A 21,277-nucleotide genomic window follows, 5' to 3' on the forward strand; every position below is an offset into this window, starting at 1 on the left:
TCAAATGTTTTTCAACCAATGTGGTTGCCAGGTGTGCCGCCGTCTGTGAGTCCTGCCGCTGCTGCCAGCTATCAGTAGCCGGCAGCGTTATTCTTTTCCACAGGTTGGAAAGTCATGCACAGCACATCGCCTACCCACCTGAGTGTCCCACCCACTGCTGCTCTGTGCTGCTGCTCCTCCATGCTGCTGCTCCTCTGTTCTTCATACTTCTCCTCTGTGCTGCTGCTCCTCCACGCTGGTCCTCCTCCTCCTCCCTGCTGCTGCTCTGTGCTGCTGCATTTTAGGTATGTAAGTGATTTGTTGTGCCATTACAGGGGGGGGCATAGGAAAAGTCTGGAATTACTTGGGGGTGTCCATGTTGTTTGTAATATAGTGGGGGCTAATGTTTTCTAGTACTCTGGGGGTCAATGTACTATTGAGGGGGCTAATGTGTTTATACTACTGTGGGGGACATGTGTTTCTAGTACTGTGGGGTCAATGTACTATTGAGGGGGCCAATGTGTTTGTACTACTGTGGGGGGCTATTGATTATGTTTATTTAATGTATGTTGGCTTTTTTCACATAGGACACTGATGGCATGCCTTGGCAGTTTTAAAATCTTGTCGGTGTGTCCGCAACTTGAAAAAGGTTGAGAATCACTGCTCTACGCAGTCACCTGTACTCACCTTAATCACCATTCCCTACTGGTAATCACCGACAGTATCACTGTTCCTACTAAGATCATTGTGTCTGCCATTATCAATAAACAAGTTCCCTTTCCCCTATGAGAAGAGGGTGTGGTATAGGGTACTGACAGTTGGGATCCTGACAGTCATTAGCCCGACGTCGGGATCCCGACTGTCCGGACTCAGACAGCATGGTGAGTGCAACAAAGCCCCTTGCGGGCTCGCTTTGCTCGCCATGCTGCGCTCGCCACGCTGCGGGCACGGTGGCTCTCTACGCTCGCCACCTATTCTATTCTCCCTTTATGGGGGTCGTGGACCCCCACGAGGGAGAATAGCCGGTGGCCGCCGGACAACCGTCTGTCTGAGTTTTGACAGTCGGGATCCCAACGTCGGGTAAATGACTGTCGGGATCCTGTCCAGCACCCTGAGAAGAAACCTCTTCAAATCTCCATACTGCCTTTAACCATATCCAACCATTGGGTCTTGATCTGAGTCCTTAAACTCACAGATCTTTCATAGCTATCATCATTATCAATGCATGCTTGTGTCCCTGGTACAAAAGATGATCAATTTCCTTTATTCAGATGGCACCACAAGGGGTCAGCAGTGCCTTACAATGTACAGAAACAGGATAAACAAAACAAGAAAAATGTAACTTAAATTACAGAATATTGCAGACGAAAGTAGGGGAAGGTTTATAAAATTGTGCATCAGCTGTTATTATAACCAAATAAGCAGGGTAGTATAGCCAAGGGTTAGGTGCATATACAGTGGTTAGAAGATGATGGTATACCGATAATAAGGGAAGGTAAAAAATGTCCTGCTTGAATACACTGGGATTTAGAAGCAGTAGTGTAAAGGAAGAACATGATATGGCCAAGGACAAACCTTTGTACTATTATAACTGGAAGGAAAGGGAGTTTAGCATCTGGTAGAGATAGAGAAGGAACAGTCAGAATAGGAATTGAAATATGGAAGTGCAGAATCACAAAAGCCAATGGTTAAGAGGGTTTTCAGGAGGAGGGGGTTGTCAATGGTAACACATGCTACAGTCAAGTAAAATAGATCAGTATAGAAAATATAACCTGAGATTTAGCAGTTACGATGTTGTTAATGACTTTAGTGATGTCAGTTTTTGAGCAACAGAAAGATTAAAAGTGTTATTGTAAATGGTTGTAGGAAGGAGCGGGAGGTAGTAAAGTAGTTGTAGGTGTGTAATTAATTAAAGAGCAGTATCACAAGAGGGTTTTCTAAGAGTTGGGAAGACTATAGTATGTTTCATGGATGATTGGAAGGCACCAGAAGAGAATGAAAATTGTAGATTGGGACAAAGAGAGAGCATGTGTTGGGAAAAAGGGGACTGGGAGAGATAACAGTGGATGGGGTGGAGAGAGCTCATGATTGGAAGAAAGAGACAATATGACAAATATAATAACCCAGCTGAGGAGCGTGGAGGAGGAATGGATGAATATTATTTGAGTAGACATCACAATGGATAAAGTTTATTTTGATGGCAAAGTCAAGTGTAGAGAAGAGGACAGATGCATAGCAAACTATTTTTCATGTTATGTGTACTTGAAAATGCATTTTTTATACAAAGCGCATTGAAAGACATTGCATCAATGAACCGCAGAGTGTTCAATAATTGTTGATGCATACTTTACAAAGAAATAAGGAACATAGAGAAAACAAACAGCAAACTAACTCATTTTTTGAGTTGTAACACATTCCCTGATACATACAATTTAACACTGCAACAGAATAGAATTATAGTATACAATTACAATGATCAATATCAGAGCTGTAGAATTACACAGATCAATGTGCAATTGAAAAAATGCTCAATTACACCATTTCATGGATACATCCAAGGTATTGTATGTATACTAGCTTGTTACAGACAAAGATGTAGCACTGGATGTATGTAAATCATATGCAGCTGATAAAGCAACAAGTTAGCCAGGCTGTTAATTATGTCTACATCCTCATAATAGCATCAACTGTGTAAGCACAATTTGTGATCTGCTGCCCTTCAAGTAAACACTGATCAACGTCAAAGATTCTTAGGTTGCTTAAATGTTGACATTAATGGGATGGTGACAGATGGGTTCCCATATCTGGGTTTGGCAGTTTATCCCCACAGCTTCAATACTTATAAGATGCCCAAAGGCTTGTGTCTCTAGACCATCTGTCTAGCAGGGCACAGCAAAGCCCTTTTCCTAATTCACAGAAAAATCAGCTTCTATTTCCAACTGAATGCGAGCTGAACATTTTAATGCAAAGCATGAGATTTTTTGTGTAGCACCATACTGTACTCAGCCATTATAGTAACACACAGAAGTTGTTGGCATACATTTGCTCCCTCATCCATGTAACACGTTGCATTGTGGACAGCTGCCCTTGGAACAGTCAGTCAATGCCCAATTAATGAACTCTAGCTCTGTATATCTCTAACCATTCCATGTCCTAAATAGGCCATATTGTTAGTCTACCGTAAGCATTGTCTGTAATAAAAGTAAAACATTTTGCAGACACTTAGAGGATTATAAGCTAACTAGACTTTAAATGTAAATAATACTTTTATATTATTAAATCAACATCAATTTTAAAGTTCTTACATTACATAATATAAGATATGTAAAATTAAAGGTATCCCTGTTAACTAGAAGTTATTTTTCAAGTTGTATGATATTTATGGTCTCTATAAAATGCTGTAATGCGTTTTGTTCTAAACAATTTCAATAAATACTCTGAATGATAGCCTATTCCTTGGAATTCATCTGTCACTTTGCTCTAGCCTTTCTCATGTTCAATAACCATCAAGGTCGAATAAAATTTACCATGGTAATATGTTGACAATAGCATAAAAGACCATGAATAAAACAGTACAAAAAGTCTGAATGTACAAAGTTAAATAAAGCAGCGGGTATTCCTATAAAGTAATAAAACACTTAGATTAAATAATTGTGAATACAGGAGTATTGAATAATAGAGGTAGTCATAAGCAAATCATAAATATTATTTAATGACAGAAAAATATATGCCTTTATTTATCAAAAAGTATTGTATTTTGTATGTGCGTGAGTGGATCACGACCCTCATTAAGGTTTGAGAACTCACCCGTTCGTTCGCACGGGGAATTCAATGTTGAAGCTCTGCATGTGCACATAATCACTTATGTACATGGACAGGGCTTCAATGTGGGCACCTTCAGAGTCTTGTATAGTTTCCGAGGCGCTCGCCAAGGGGGGGGGGGGAGCTGTAAGAGGCAGGCAGGAGGGGTTCAGAAAAATGATGGGCGTCCCCTTGCCTTCTAGGGGGATGGGAGGGGGGGGGGTGGCTGGCATCACCGGACATAAGCCTCATGCCCTGTTCTCAGAGAGCAGGTAGCCGCTAATTTAGCTAAGCCAGCACTTCAGAAGTCATTTGATGGTCGGCGATCAATGAATGATTTCGGGCCCGCACACAAGCCTGAGAATGGATGTTTATGCAAAGCATCCATTCGCAGTGCTGCGGGGATATTCAGTCTATAGCGTGGGGCAGCAATTTGCACACCCGGTGGGCAGCATTACAAGGCTTGTAAAGCAGCGAACTAAAGCTGCTTTGCGAGCCAACCATAATGAGGGCCCATGTGTGTTGACTAATTGCAATCTCAACGTGTAGGCACATTTGTCACAATTGCTGAAAAGATGAGCATGGACACATCTGTATGGTATGCAGGAGGTAAACTACAAGGATGAGCAAGTAGACAACATTTTTAAAAATAAGGATTGCTCATGAGTGATTTCAACCTAAGAAAACAAACTACACGTTTATTTCAGTAATTATGAATAGTTTGATACTTCTCATATACAGTAGTTCCTTAAAATATTATTTTTTACTTTTGAATTATTACAGTAGCAAAATCGGTAATCTGTTGGAGGTTTGGGGGAATGAAGTATGTTAAAAATGTCTGAATCTGCATCTCTGCCAGGGATGTTTACTATCGATCCAATACATCATACATGTATAGGAACCTTTAAATGCCGATAAGGTTTTGTGTCTCTAAGTAAAGCCAGGCATCAATTATTCCTTAGTGGCACATATATATGGTACCCCGCTGTGTAGATTTCATGTTATTTCTATATTTAAAGCTTAATTGCCTAATGTCACAAAAATGTTCCTGAAACTATGGAACTAGCGCAATATCTACTGGACTCCTGAAACAGTAGGTAACGCTGGAAAAATCATGTTCCTTTTGTAGGGTAGATGGGAAAATGGCAATACTTGCACCTTTAAACCCTCTCCATTTCAGTAAGTACTGTTGGGGTCTATGTAGTGGGTAGTGTGTGATTACCATGTCTAGCTGATTATATAAATTTCATCAAACAGCCCTGCATAACTCCTCGTCTTCTACCCTGCCTTCAGCATTTCAAGGAGGCAATTTAGATTAAGTACTGTATGCAATTCTAGTTAAATGATGCCAATTGCTTAGGGAGTCTAATTTATCAGTCAGGAAATATGGATCTCATCTTATGTAGTTAGCTATGGCTCTACTGGTAAGATAGCTCAGGCAGTTGATAAACAGTATGAGTCTATAAGATAATTAGCAATGTTTTGTTATTTATAATACTGTTACTTTTCAGGATATAGAGAGTGGACTGAAAGTTAACAAAAATTAATCCAATATTCAGTGATCTACTGAAACTGGAGCTAGATGGCTAGTCAGTTTTATCCGCCACACATTTACATACATTGTAGCTGATTAAGAGTTGCAAGCAAAGTGGCTGCACTGCAAGATAGAAAACAACTGCCAATCTCCACCTATATTCAGAGTGAACTAAATCTATGTGGCTCTATCTCCAGAAAATATCAGCCAGAATCACTGTATCCATCTTATATGATATCACTAGGTCTTTGCATACACTTTTGTCTGAATAGGCCAAAATTATGTCTACACTCCCATTGTAAACTTATGCTAAGTGGGAATATGCTCATTACAGAAAACTTACACCCACTGAAAACTGTTGGAGATCTGGCTGACTGCTTGCAACTCTGAAATGCACTACAGACCCAGAGATGCCCTACTTGCCTACATTCGGATAAAACATTTGCGGGAACTTGGAAAAGCATGACCAGTGCTTGAAGAGAGGGTGTACTGCGCTGGCTGAGGGACATGTCATGAAATTGAATTATGTCCAACTGTAAATAAGCCTCAAAGTGATTACATAGATTGACTAATATATATATATATATATATATATATATATATATATTATATATATGTCCTAGTAACCTAGTTAACATCGAAAACATTTGATCTACCCTATGCTGCAGTGTCTGCGTGATTATTGCCTCATGGTGCTGCTGCACACTTTCTGTACATTTGGGGACCCACGTCTTACCTGGAAGGGCACCGGAGCAGGCTAACATTTCATTTGGAAGTGCTGCTCTACAAATTTTCTAGATGTGCACCAACAGTCCCTATCCTCAGTAAAAGATGGTGACCACACAACAAAAGATATTTTGTGTTCTGCAATTCAGCAAAACTGAACTGTCTTGCAGTGTGCATTTCAATGGTGTTTTGGCATTGTTTGGACAATGCAAAAGGGCTGTCGTCTTTGGTTCTGACTCTTTGAGGAAAAAGGCTATTTATGTAAGGATAATAAGGTGACCACACACTTCAGGGGAAAACATGAAATTCAAGAGAATGTTCTTCATAGCCCATGAAAGTTCACACATTGTGCCAGCCAAGAACTTGTTAATTTTGTAACCTCATTAATTATGAGGCCATATTGGTTCTTCATGCAGGTTACAAAGGAAAGCATTTAGAATTAGTGATGCAATTTTGCAGAATATGTCAAATGCCAGCTACATACTGTGTTTTATTTTTAGTAATGATGCAACGTTTCATTCTAACGGTGAGGTTACCAGTCACAATATGTGCATATGGGAATTAGAGAATCCACACAAAATTGAAGAGCATGAGTGTTATTCTCCAAAAGTGAACTTGTTTCTCAAAGAAAGTTTTATGGCCCTTTTTTCTTTTTTTTTTACAGTTACGAGTCAAACCCCAAACCCATCTTAAAATGCTGCAGAATTGCTCTTTCCATAACCTCATCTTTCTGCACTACAAAGCACCAACACACTGGCACCTGTAGGTTCAATGTTTTCTAAGTGACTCACTGAATCAATGTTGGATAGGTTGCATGGGACCCCAAGACTTGGTATTACACTCTTGGCCCCCAAGCTCCCCAGATACTACACCCTGCAATTTTTCTGGGGGTAATAGGTCAAAGACAGTGTATTTGTGCCACCATTAGTGACTAATCTGATGACTCAAAAATAAAATCACAGCAGCATTGACTCCAGTGGAAGAAGACACTTAGAGAGACGTTTATAACAAATGTAACTGTCGTCAATGTAGTAAATAGAGCACATAGAGCATTTCTAAAATGGTTAGTAAAATTTGATAACTCATTAAACTGTTTGTATCCTTTTGTTGTCATAATAAAATATATTGCTTTGAAATGAGGTCTATCTTTTTGAAACACCCTGTGCATTACACAAGTAAACCATAGTTCTAATGTTTCACAGCAATCTTCTTAGGGCGAAGTGCATGAATCCACAAATAGGCACCTCACAGTGCATGAAATGTTCCACAAAACCATATACACCTCTCACCCATTTGACACTTAATATAAAGTATATGCTTCCTATTTACACTTTAATCTCTAACGTGTGTGGTGCCATGGGGCGGTTGGCCTATGCTGACTTATGAGGGGGGGGGGGGGGGGTTATGATGGCCATGCCCTGATCTTGTACCTTAGTCTTAGTTTGCTGATGGTGTCACCTGCATTTTATTCATTAATTACTGAAGACCCACATCTCTGTTTGCCACACTTTAGAAAAAAAAGTTGATGTGATCGTCAGTAAATATGATACATTGGATTGTTGGATTGTACTGATATTACATTGTATGCCTTGAAGCATGATTTAAGGCAAATACAAATAAAACAAGATCATGTAAAACTTGCTTTTTTCCTGTCTTGGTTAATGTCCCTAAGTGGAACTGTCCTATTGCAAGGTGCTGATTCCTCCCCTCCGAGCTATGTTTGGCTCTGCATTTTGCCTCTCATCTAATCTCATTGCAAACCATTATAACGCTGCCAGTACTAAAGATTGTTTATATTTTTACGACTTGGATCTGGATTGTTCAGTAACAGTTCGCCAAACTTGTATGCCATCCATCTGTCAATATCAATATACAGATCTAGTTTTCTATTGCATTTCATGTCAGTCTCTGACTGTGGCACATTTGTAATACAGCTTTCACAGTAGGTATAACAAGCACAACACTGTACAAGGCATACAAAACAGTAAGCAGTACATCTGCTGTATACAGCACCATCACATTCATTCTATGTATCCACATCTCAAACCCTCATAAAATGAAAAGACTTTACTTGTAAAACAAACATGTTAGATAAAGTAATAGTTATTTTTTTTACACCGCCCATCATATTAACTCTAGTGTTATCTGGCAAAAGAAAGAGAATTAAAAACCCCACCATAGATTTTAGAAAACACCAAAAATAAAGTAAAACTAAGCTAAGGTTATAATTTGTTTACACAGATTTGTTTTTGTATTTCTACCTGATGAGTTTGAGGCTGCCTTAGCTTTTTCTAGATATACTTCAAAATGTTTCTGCATATCGGCTCCCTCAGGGTAATTACTGCAGTTATGAGACTTGGCAATGGTTCATGTGTCAACAGCATCTCAAGCTCGGAATTAAAATCATTACACTCAGTTCCCTAATAATTCACATTCTAGTCAGTCTGATATAGATAAACATGGACAGACTCTACAATTTCCTTTTTTATTTCAAGTGGAAATGAAATGTTTTCTGACCTGAAAACGACTCGTCAAACAGTTTGTGTACCTCAGATCGTGAATTGTTTTATAAAATAAGTACCGATATGAAAATACTCTGAAAAGTTTGAAAACAAAAAGAGTTGAATGGGTGCAATGAGTCCTAGGGAGCCAATAGGCAGTTTTCAAAAATACTAAGAGGGACTGAGGTCTTATCATATGTAATTAATAGAGACCGGATTATATGCATTTGCATATTTGCATATGCATTTGCATATTTGCACGATTTTCAGCAGAAATTGCATATCTGACCTAAATGTCCTGATGGTGCATATTTGGCATAGCGCGGTCGGCACGGAGCGTTCACCCTCACTTCCTGACTTTTTTTTTCTTTATGTGAGGAAACGCCGCTGATAGGCTGACAGAATCGCCCATCAGAGGAATGGATTGAGCGGCCTGTCAGCGCGGCGGGGGGTGGGATGTGGGTGGAAGAGCTGATACGCCGCAGTGTGTACTGTAGGCTCTTCCAGCTACATCCCACACCCGCCGCGCTGACAGGCTGCCCGCCGCGCTGACAGGCTGTCCACCTCTGCTGACACGTGGGGAATCACTGCGCGCCACACGGGTGCTGGAGGCCCCGAACAGTGGTGCTTCTGGACAGAACACTGACCTCAACCAACGGAAGGCAACGGTGAGTGTAACTTACAGCACAGTTTCTGCTGGGGCATTACAGTATGTGCGGTTTTGCTGGGGGCATTATGTGCACTTCTGCTGGGGGCATTATGTGCACTTCTGCTGGGGGCATTATGTGCACTTCTGCTGGGGGCATTATCTGTGTTATACTGCTGGGGGCATTATCTGTGTTATACTGCTGGGGGCATTATCTGTGTTATACTGCTGGGGGCATTATCTGTGTTATACTGCTGGGGGCATTATCTGTGTTATACTGCTGGGGGCATTATGTGTGTTATACTGCTGGGGGCATTATGTGTGTTATACTGCTGGGGGCATTATGTGTGTTATACTGCTGGGGGCATTATGTGTGTTATACTGCTGGGGGCATTATGTGGGGTATACTGCTGGGGGCATTATGTGTGTTATACTGCTGGGGGCATTATCTGTGTTATACTGCTGGGGGCATTATCTGTGTTATACTGCTGGGGGCATTATCTGTGTTATACTGCTGGGGGCATTATGTGTGTTATACTCCTGGGGGCATTATGTGTGTTATACTGCTGGGGGCATTATGTGTGTTATACTGCTGGGGGCATTATGTGTGTTATACTGCTGGGGCATTATGTGTGTTATACTGCTGGGGGCATTATGTGTGTTATACTGCTGGGGGCATTATGTGTGTTATACTGCTGGGGGCATTATGTGTGTTATACTGCTGGGGGCATTATGTGTGTTATACTGCTGGGGCATTATGTGTGTTATACTGCTGGGGGCATTATGTGTGTTATACTGCTGGGGGCATTATGTGTGTTATACTGCTGGGGGCATTATCTGTGTTATACTGCTGGGGCATTATGTGTGTTATACTGCTGGGGGCATTATCTGTGTTATACTGCTGGGGGCATTATGTGTGTTATACTGCTGGGGGCATTATGTGGGGTATACTGCTGGGGGCATTATGTGTGTTATACTGCTGGGGGCATTATGTGGGGTATACTGCTGGGGGCATTATGTGGGGTATACTGCTGGGGGCATTATGTGGGGTATACTGCTGGGGGCATTATGTGGGGTATACTGCTGGGGGCATTATGTGGGGTATACTGCTGGGGGTCATTTACTGCTTACTAATTGTATGCTGATTTAAATAAAAAAACTATAAAATTTCACTTTATTTTGTATTTTTTATTTAGCATATTTTGACGCTTTTCATGCATATTTTAAGTATTTTTCATGCATATTTGCATGCATATTTCGAGCTTTTTATGTTGCATATAATCCTGTCTCTAGTAATTAGGTAGCATAGTGTGATACTTGATATTGGTGTTTGTTTGTGCTTTCTCATATATAAACGCAAGACAGAAGATTTATTAAGAAGTGTCTTAATCCATAGACTTAAAATTGCACTAAAAATATATGCTAAATATGGTTTGCTTAAAATTGACTTCTATCGCTGTTTAAAACTGACCGATCAAAGCTGCAGATGATCGCTAGATAGTAAATATACCACTGAGTTATTTTGTTGCTGAATGTAATCCATATACAGTATATACAACTTGTTGCATGGTTTACAATCAAATGCTACATTATTACCGCTTTCAGATATGCATGCTGGGAATTTGCTGGCAAATTCCTATGTCTCAGCCCCAATTCTGGGTGAAGAGCAGGGTTGGGAATAAAAATCCTGGGTTTAGTGTGAAAAACGTATAAGTGAGAACACAGGAACATTCCTCTTCTCTAGCTGGTGACTCAAACAACTGTCAACTGTTGATGCCTAGCTAGAGACTGGTGATCCATGGGCAAATTGCTGTCCAGTATGTCTTTCAGGGTCCATAAACTGAAAGCATTGATTTTTCCCTGGGAACTAGAATTCATGAATGAAGTACATAATGATTGATTTCTTATCTGTGCTGCTGAATAATCATTTAATTATTATTATTGCTAAAAAATGTATTTACAAAAAGTTGCATACACATCGCCAAAGGGGGAGTCTACAGAGAACTGGGAACATGCAGGTTACTAGAAACAGGGAGTCACAGTGTGGTGTCATCAACAGTGAGCAGTGCTGGAACAGTGAGCATAAAAGCCTACAACAGCAATATACAATGCTCAATTCCTTAGTGAGGGGACTAATGATATCTATTGGCTTAGTGGTTTTTCGGGAAGCTCTGTCCCGGCGCACATACTATCAGAGCCGTAAATAGACTTTTTAGTGTCCTGTGCCAGAAAGAGGATTGCCCCTTACCTACCCCGCCCAACTTCACTTTTCCAATAGGGACATAAAGCACTAGCCTTTGTGATGAATTGGCATGACAAAACTGATCCCATATATATATATATATATATATATATATATATATATATATATATATATATATATATATATATGCAAAAAAAGAATATGTATATACAACCTGTATTCCAATGTGCAACGTCCAATAATTAATAGTCTGTTGTGATTTCTAATAGCCTTTATCCAATATAGTGCAGCCTCTTCTCCTAGGACCCATTGTCTCCAGCTCCAGCAGCCAAGGAAAATTCACATAGAAAAGAGATGGAGGAGGCGCACACAATGAGCAGATATATTTCAACACTTTACTAAAAAATAAAAGCTCACATACATGAAAGTTTTAGAAGATGAACATCATCATATCACCAATGTGAATACACCGGTAACCGGCATCAGGACAGGGCAAATATAGATCCACTGTTCTGTGTCAATGTGTTTAGTCACGTCAGGACTTGGTCAGGAGTCCTGATGTGACGAAACACGTTGACGGAGTGTGAGCAGTGACGCTGGAAACCTAGCCGGTCTGGTCTGTGAAGCCGTGGTGACATGGTGCTGCTGCCCTGCTGTGGGAGCCACAGAACAGTGGCTCTATATTCACCCTGTTCTGATGCCGGTTACCGCTGTATTCACATTGGTGATATGATGATGTTCATCTTCTAAAACTTTCATGTATGTGAGCTTTTATTTTTTAGTAAAGTGTTGAAATATATCTGCTCATTGTGTGCGCCTCCTCCATCTCTTATATATATATATATATATATATATATATATATATATATATATATATATATACACACCAACAATAGTGTCTTCAGAGCCCTTTAAAACATGTGATGTCTCTTACAATATATCAATAAAATGCATAAAACATAAATGAATAAAAATAAATACACTCGCAGCTTCTTTGATTTTTCGAAGGGTAACTTCCTTTTATTTCCAAGAGCTTTAGATCAGAACCCAACGCGTTTTGTCTCTCTTGGAGACTTCATCAGGGTTTTTTTCACTTCTTAAAAATACATGCCTATCTTGGCTCTGAATAACGCCCAGATGGACGATGAAAATAGGTTCAATCCTTTCTATTGATATAAATGCCTTGATATATTAAAGACGGCCAAAATATATATATATCAAATAGGATCAACTAGCTCATGAATAGCCTGTCTGGCTGCAATACCAAAAGCGAGGAGTTTGAATCCTAGGTATGTTAGCATCTTAAAATATAATAAAGAACACTGTGACTGATTAACAAAGTGCTTTCAAGTTAAGTTCATGAAGGCTTTAGTGGTGGAAGGAGTAGGGGAATGAGATGGGGTGGTCATGAGATGCTGGGCTTCAAAAAGGAGGTAAGCTACAAATACGAGTATTTAAAACAGACAACGAACAAGTGCTTCCAACAGTTACCCCTATGAATTCATTTATTAGGCATATTGTTCTCCATCTAATGATCACACTGAAAAAGAAGTACTGAATATTAATATCGATGTTGCAAAAAAAAAGCCAAAGAGAATACTGTGCTGTGTAACTGTGTCCTAGTGTCAAGTGTCTATAGCATGTCATTGCATAAGACATCTTTCTTACTCTCGCCATCACATGAAATACATACGCTCCAGCGGGAGACATGTTAATAATCAAATGCAATTAGCATTAACTAATGAGATAAAATGTTATTATTTGTTAAACTGAATAAATCAGAAATGACTGTGGGCTTATGGCGCTGTGGTTGTACTGTCCTGACTGGCCTTATCCTTTCCTAATTCACTAAATAAAAGAACATGAAATGCAATCTCATCTTTACTTAATAAAACTAAGAGAACCATTTAAATGGGCTAATGCAGTTGATGGTAATTAGAACATTAGTTCTAATTTGCATAATCAGTGCTTACCATTATTCATGGGTTAATTAGACATTATGTAAATGCCGCTGTGATTGCACTGTGCAATATTTGTTACTAAAAATTGGGGAACATTACACCTTATCTCTCGGGGGCCGTGCTCTCGATATGAGTATCTTAAGTACCCTTAATGCCTTTTTGTTATTCTCATAAACATAAAATTGTTGTTTTCATATCGGCAATTTTTTAAAGAATTACAATAGTTAAGAACTGTGGATGAATGCGATATAGCTGTATACAAAATAATATACTTGTTTTTAGAACATGTAGTACAAATTTGTAGAAATACAGAAATATGGTTTTAATAGAGCCACAGTATATGACTATAATTATTTATCCTAGGAGCAGTAAACCTTGCTTCTATTTGATTATGGTCATTTTAAACTTCAGATACCATATTGTCTCCCTAAAGTATTTTTAAATTGAGAATTGTATAAGCTTTGACTCTATTATAGGCATCACATTACATCCTGTAAAAAGTATTAGGTTTGTAATAAAAATCTGATACTCTTATAAAGAGCAAGAGGGTAGACAAAGTCTTCTTTGTTCATCTGTTAAATCAATTTAATACCTAATGGGGCCCACCTGGAAGCCTAATGTAGGGGGCTGAATAGTAACAGTATATTATACATTGCAACAAACAGTATTTGATTTACACATATGCAGCATTCAACGTGTGAAGGAAAATCAGAATAGATATATAAAAGGTGTTAGATTTGTTTTTTCAGATAACTGGAGGATCCTTTGGTAGTTTTGAGATAAATTACAGTCTCAATTACTCACATGTATTTATATACATATATCAGAAAATAATCAGATGCTACAGCTAATGAGTACATATCAAGTTGTTCTATATTTGTGGCTAATATTGCAACTAATGAGCAGGCCAGGCTTTGCGTTTAGGCACCCAAGGCAACTACCTTGATCATTTGGTAAACTGGTGGTCAAAGCCAAATTTCTTTTACATAGGGGGAGATTAACGGTATCAAAGCTTAGAGAGAGAGAGATAAAGTGGAAAGAGAAGAGATATAAGGGGTCGTTATTTCAAGCAGTGTAAAGAGTGGACCAGCAGAGCAGTTGTCAAGAGCAACCAATTAGCTTTGAGGAAGCATTAATCAAGTGCATTATTTAAAATGATAGATAGATGCTAATTGGTATCTATGTGTTACTTACGGCTTGATACATCAAACCTCAAATACCAACCAATCAGCTCTATTTTACGTTGTATTTGAAAAAATGGCACAACCTGATTGGTTAGTACTTTAGTCCTTTCCAAGTTTTGACAAATCATCCCTGTTCAATATCTGCTACAGTGTAGCATTAGAGATTCATATGGGGCACATTACCTGATACAATTCACAAGCTTGTTAAGAAGCCATTATAGTATATACTGTATATATGTTAGACACATTTAGTGTATGTCATTAAAGAAAAAATACAAATGCATTAATTGGCTCCATCTGAAGCAGATGGCATCAAAAGAAGGACACAGATGCATCAGAAACGGGTAATATGGTTCCAACTGTGAAAATGTATTGTCAGAGAAAATAGAGGCCAATTCATTTTATATGCTAGCCTGGGCATGGATATATAATGTAACCTGTATGTATAATGTAACCAGATGGTATTGACATTAACAAAAGGGACTTTTGGTCTCGAACGCTAAGGTAAGGTGGTACATATGAGGATTAGCACTGTACCTGTTACGAGGGCCCGGTCCGAGTCTCTGACAGGTGACTGTTGTGGTAGAGTGCTTGCCCCCATTCCCCAGTTCTTGCTTAACATCCCACTGCCGTACATCACTGATCTTCACATTCAGAATGTTAACACCTTTCTTCACCTTGGCCCTGTGTTGACAGATACAACATTACATTGATTTATTTTTGACTTTTATAACATGGAAGGCCATCTTAACGTACTGAATACTTGCCAGGCAAAGAAACAATGACATGTGGATTAATTCACAGTTACTATAGCATCCTGTAATTTTATACACGGTGATCTGTTTTCTCATTACATCATATTATTTTTTGTTCACCAAGAAGAAGAAAAAATAGTTATTTACTCTTTTAAAACCATTTTCGGTAATTGAAGGTTTAAATGCTTCTAAAAAGAATGTATATACACATGTGCACACACACACACACAGCATATAGAGTATCATTAAATATTTAATATATATTGTACAGTACTGATGCATATACAAATAATGCACATTTACATATATCCACAGGAGAAATGCTTAATTATTAAAAACAACAACAATCTTTTATCCAGTGAATAGCAGACTGCCATTGTTACAACGTTTGCATCTGAACGGATCTGTGGTTAGTACTCGATACCTTGTATCGTGCTGGAATACATGACATTCAAAACAATATATATAAATATTTTATGGGTGAGCATCAAATGATGAGACTATTTTAATGTACACATTGGCTCTCTTATTGCAGCCGACCCGCCACATACATATTAACTATTTGCTTTTAGCCTTTGGTGAACAGCAGTCTATGTAAAACAATGCAAATCCTAAGAATTTACATGAATGCACTCTGAACAGCTCAAGGTCTAAAATGTTTGACCTTCTCTCCTTGATAATACACACTTCTATAAATGAAAATATGAACATAACTGTTGTCCAAATAACTCACTCAGTACAGCACATTGTGTAAAGTTAACAATTGATATAGCGGAATGCAGGTGGCAGAAGCAGGTGGCTGCACCATATATTCAACGTCCCACGATTGCAAAACAGCTAAAAATACTGTGACTGCCCTTATTCCAACAGTGGTGCACTACTGGTAGCTACACTGAATATCGTTCATCAATGACTGTATTATTACACTTTCTCTTCACAAACAGCTACAACAATTATTCTGCAATCTTATGTACCCATTTTTCTCCCCATCTCTTTAAGATTGGTACACAACAGGGGTGGCTCTTACAGTACCTCTGTGAAGAAGAGGGGCTGCTGCCTTGCCCCCCCACCCCTCTGCCATCGCTGTGGACCCCACCACCGGTTACCGCTGGTTCCCGCTGCTGCTGCCGGTGCCTGCTGGTCCCCACTGCCGGTCCTGACCCCCATCACGGTCAAGTAACCAGCACAGTGTCATCCTCGGTACTGTGCATGCGTAGAACCCATTTTTATGATCACTCTGCCATACCACTACCCGTTGTATACAAATACAGTATTCCAACAATTCTAACAGCCATACAATAAGCAATGTCCCATATTGATTTGCAGAATATGCTTTGAATAAATAAATACAAAATGATGGGGACTTCTTTGCCTTCCAGTTAAGATCGTTCAGATATAATTAATAAAATCTCTCTTATTGATAAGGATAATATAATCCTTACCCTGCCCAAAACTGAATAAATAAAATATTATACTGCATTAAATGTATTGTACAATACTATTTATTTTGAAAGTTACAGACGCGGTACTTGTGTGACTGTGAAATGATGTGATAGGTACCCTATTGATACCAGAATTTGTATATTTATAAGAGGTAATTAGGTCAGGAAGTACAAAACTTGCATTGCCGTAGATGTAGAACACACTGGAAGAATATCTGTGGGAAGTGTCGCAGCTGGTATTTTCCATCTCCTCCTCTACAGATGGTTTCTTAGATTTAGAAGCTGGAGTTATCTGTTTGATTTAACAGTGATTTAAGCACAATTGCAATTACACCACAAGGATTTATTTAGTTATAATACCTTAAATCCATCCTGGTGCACTGCACAATTGCTAGTGGTTATACATACAACAATATATAATATTGGATCATGGGGAATTAGAACAGATTACTTTCCATGTCGTTAATAAACCATCTCAGAACAATCAAGCAATCAATTCCAATCTCCAAATGCCTAATATCTTTCATATATACTAAGTTCCCTAGGTAGGGAATACAAATTATTTCATAATGTGCACATTTAGCACCAAAATAATGCATTATGTAATACACAACACAAAAATTATATATATGGTATTGAAATGGGAACTCACCAAGGTCAAGGTTTTCAAGCTTTTAATGTATAATCTACCATCATACCATATTCAATTCATCTTATGGAGCACCCCATTTCTCTTATTTGGGATCGAGTGCGGACAGTCTGGATATATATATATATATATATATATATATATATATATATATATATATATAGGTTCAGGACAGAATCACGGCACTCCAAGGAAATTTTCAAAAGAAGTATATTGAAGAAAAACACACCAACGTTTCGGAGCTTGGCGCTCCTTTTTCAAGGTGATAAACAGTGTAACTGTTACACTGTTTTTCACCTTGAAAAAGGAGCGCCAAGCTCCGAAACGTTGGTGTGTTTTTCTTCAATGTACTTCTTTTGAAAATTTCCTTGGAGTGCCGTGATTCTGTCCTGAACCTACAATCTATTCTTCAAGGGCACCGGGGTACCGTAACCACCGCGGGAGAGTGCCAGGCCGCCAACCCCTATATATATATATATATATATATATATATATATATATATATATGCTGTCCCCCATCCCCTTACTATCTATAGATATATATATATCTATAGATATAATTAAAGATATTGGACACTGCTGATCCCCACATTGCTACTATAATGCAGACCCCGATTTTGAGGCGCCATCCCTTAGGATACATACACAGAGGCTGTTTTCAAGCGTGAACACAGTTCTACATTTATCATCCTGCCTCACTATTATGTTATCATCCGGAAGATATTGAGGTGTCCGTTTGACCCCCAAGGGCGTTAATACAAACCGCCCTGAAGTATTGCTCACTTTTTATATTGAACTACATCCTGTCATACGGCAATTGCCGACCTACATCTTTTGGAAGACTCCTTATACCTTGAAGGGGCTGAACATGGGACCAATAATTGATTTATTCTGTATGGAACAGTAACCTCCAAACTCATATTTACCACCTATTAAAGATTGCGATTTCTCCCTAAAAAATCGACATTCACCATATGGTTAGAAAACTCCATATCTTTCTTCATTGATTCTTTTATCGTGTTTATCTTAAAAAAAAAACCTGATGAAGTCTTTCTAAAGACGAAACGCGTTGGTTTGTCATCGTCTTCAAAGAAATGAATTAAGATACCACATTATTTTATAACTTTTTAATAAAAATTGTTAAATTTCAGAAACGTTTAGATGTTCTTTCATACTTGAACAATCTGTTCATCACACATAAGGTGGTGGAATCCTTTGGCGCTCTCTATCTATCTCTATACCCATACCCATTTGTCTCCCGCTAACAGGGGGGTCTTTTTAGAGTAGCAGCCTTCTTTGTGGCGCGACTAGAGTCATTCCTTGTTGTGCATATATATATATATATATATATAAGTCCAAGATCCCAAAAGGGAAAAAAACAACACTCTGGAGTCGGTTTAAATGCTTCAAACAAACATGTGTATTGGGGACGTTTCGGGGGACAAACCCCGTCCTCAGCCCAATCCTACAGTAGGATTGGGCTGAGGACGGGGTTTGTCCCCCGAAACGTCCCCAATACACATGTTTGTTTGAAGCATGTAAACCGACTCCAGAGTGCCGTTTTTTCCCTTTTGGGATCTTGGACTTATACTTCATACCATCTCCTGGCACCTGGGGCAGCTGACTGATTAAACTATTTGAGTGCCGGCAGACTTTGGAACTTATATATATATATATATATATATATATAATGGGTTGTGTTGCCCGGCACTCCAATTCAATTGTTGCAATGTGCCCGGTGCCCTCACAATAAAGAAATTTGTACAGGAAAGGATGCTGGCGGCACTCACTGACTTTTCAAATCAGGGATGCAATAATCCCAAACAGGCAGGCTGCGTCCAACGTTTCGATTTATTATTGTCTTCAGGTTCCTGAAGACAATAATAAATCGAAACGTTGGACGCAGCCTGCCTGTTTGGGATTATTGCATCCCTGATTTGAAAAGTCTGTGAGTGCCGCCAGCATCCTTTCCTATATATCTATATATATATATATATATATATATATATATATATATATATATATAGATATATAGATATATAGATATATCTATATTATATACACACTGTATATTAAATTAAGATGAGGTACTTAAAAATAATTTTACCAAACCTTTACATTCAATGCTACTTATAAAGCATGTCAAACGCCTGACATGTGTGGATGACAAGTGATGGTACATTTGGACACGAAGCCTTATAGTACTTATCACAGAGAAAGTGCAGCAGCAGGCAATGTAGGAGTATTGCCATGATAGTTTAATAGAAAATGTAGTAAAAAGAGTTCTGTAAAAAGACAAAGTAGGCAAGATAAAGATCAGACAGTTAAAGAAGCAAAGGCTAAAAGTTAAAAGAAATGCATCTTAGAGAGAAAAACAGAGTGAAAAAGTGACCTTCAGTTCAGGCCAGTTGGCAAATAGCGTGTTGATGTTAATGCTGTCTGACATATGCAAATTTCACAAAAGAAGATTTACTGTTGAAAGTAAATACATTCAATAGTGAATAAAGTATAAAATAGATAAAAAAAAGAAACACATCCTCTAATGAAATCGCATGGGAAATCGGCATCAGTGAAATTTTGAATTGGATGGTACTGTACTTGGATTTTTGAAGATCCTAAACATTTTTTTATTAGTATGAACTCTACTTTACCACCTTAAACAATCATTTTTATAGCTACAGTATACAGCTACTGCATAACTATACAGACTAATTTAATTATCAGTAAACATAACACTATGGGCAGATTCCAATCCGGGCAAGCAATTGACAGGTGGTGCAAAGTGCCACTGCGATGGCATGTGAAACATATTAAACGTCACCCAATCTCGTGGCTCCATTCTTGATGCGGAGAAAAACCTGTGAGTCCAGTGTACCATACACTTACTCATAAGGTGCCAAAGCACAGCACTGGAAGTGCCTGTTTCCTCCACGTCCAAATATAACATTCTTCATAAAATACATTACTCTTTTCATATTTAGACTTTAAAGGTACCTTTCTGCCTCCTCCACCTTGGCAAAAGGGTTATGCCAGTCTTGATCCCCTACTCTTCCATTTTTTTATTTTTTTATTCCTTCCCATTTATGTGTTGTTTTTGCGGTTTTACTTATTGCATAAACTGAATACAGATTATTGATGATAAGAGACATAGGGGCAGATTTATTAAGCTTGGTGAAGTGATTAACTGTCTGGTTTTTAACACCGGCCAATAAGCTCCTACCTGTCATTTTTCAAACCAAGCCTGTAACTTCACAGGTAGGAGCTGATTGGCCGGTGATAAAAACCAGACAGTTTAATCACTTCACCAAGCTTAATAAATCTACCCCATACAGCATGAATGTTAGGCTGAGAAACGCATCCGTTACATTTTTAAATTGCTTATGCTTATGAATTGATGTAGAAGTAAATTCAACATTTCAAGAAGGTAGTATAGAAGATGTGCAGATTATATAAAAGCAACTGAACTCAAGATTATCCAATTAGAAACAATTTCAGGTTCTATCGAAGCTTTTCTCTGATGATTGTATGATTGACGATGTTTGTCACGGATAAGCAAAACACTTATTTCTAAAGAGTAAATATGTACCTTGGTGATTAATTAGCACTGATTAATTAGAACTCATTACTATACTATAGCCCATTACTATACTACACACCAATTAGATGGCTTTTTTTGGGGTTCACTTCAGGCTTCGTCAGAGTTATGGCCCAGGAACACAAATTGTTTTGTACTGCCAGTTCCAGTGCCAAGAACTCTGTATGCAAAAGAGGTATTTGATTACAGTCAGTGTAAATCATGGGACGAAGGATGTTTTAGGAATATACATTGTTCACAATGTTCAGTAGCAAATAATGACACAACTGTGTAAACATCAGCATTTTGTCTGTTTTTTTTT

At 38.5% G+C, this 21,277-nt stretch overlaps 1 protein-coding gene across 1 annotated transcript in view; it reads right to left on the minus strand.

Moving 5' to 3' along the window:
• The window catches only part of TMEM132C (transmembrane protein 132C), a 460,032-nt gene that overhangs the window by 179,408 nt on the left and 259,347 nt on the right, over positions 1–21,277 (minus strand). Inside the window, exon 3 of the mRNA XM_083150595.1 lies at positions 15,073–15,219. Coding sequence (XP_083006721.1) covers positions 15,073–15,219 — 147 coding nt within the window. The remainder of the gene's footprint in view (positions 1–15,072; positions 15,220–21,277) is intronic.

Source organism: Crinia signifera, chromosome 1, assembly GCF_055691185.1.
Source record: "Crinia signifera chromosome 1, ASM5569118v1, whole genome shotgun sequence".
NCBI classification, from domain to species: Eukaryota; Metazoa; Chordata; class Amphibia; order Anura; family Myobatrachidae; genus Crinia; species Crinia signifera.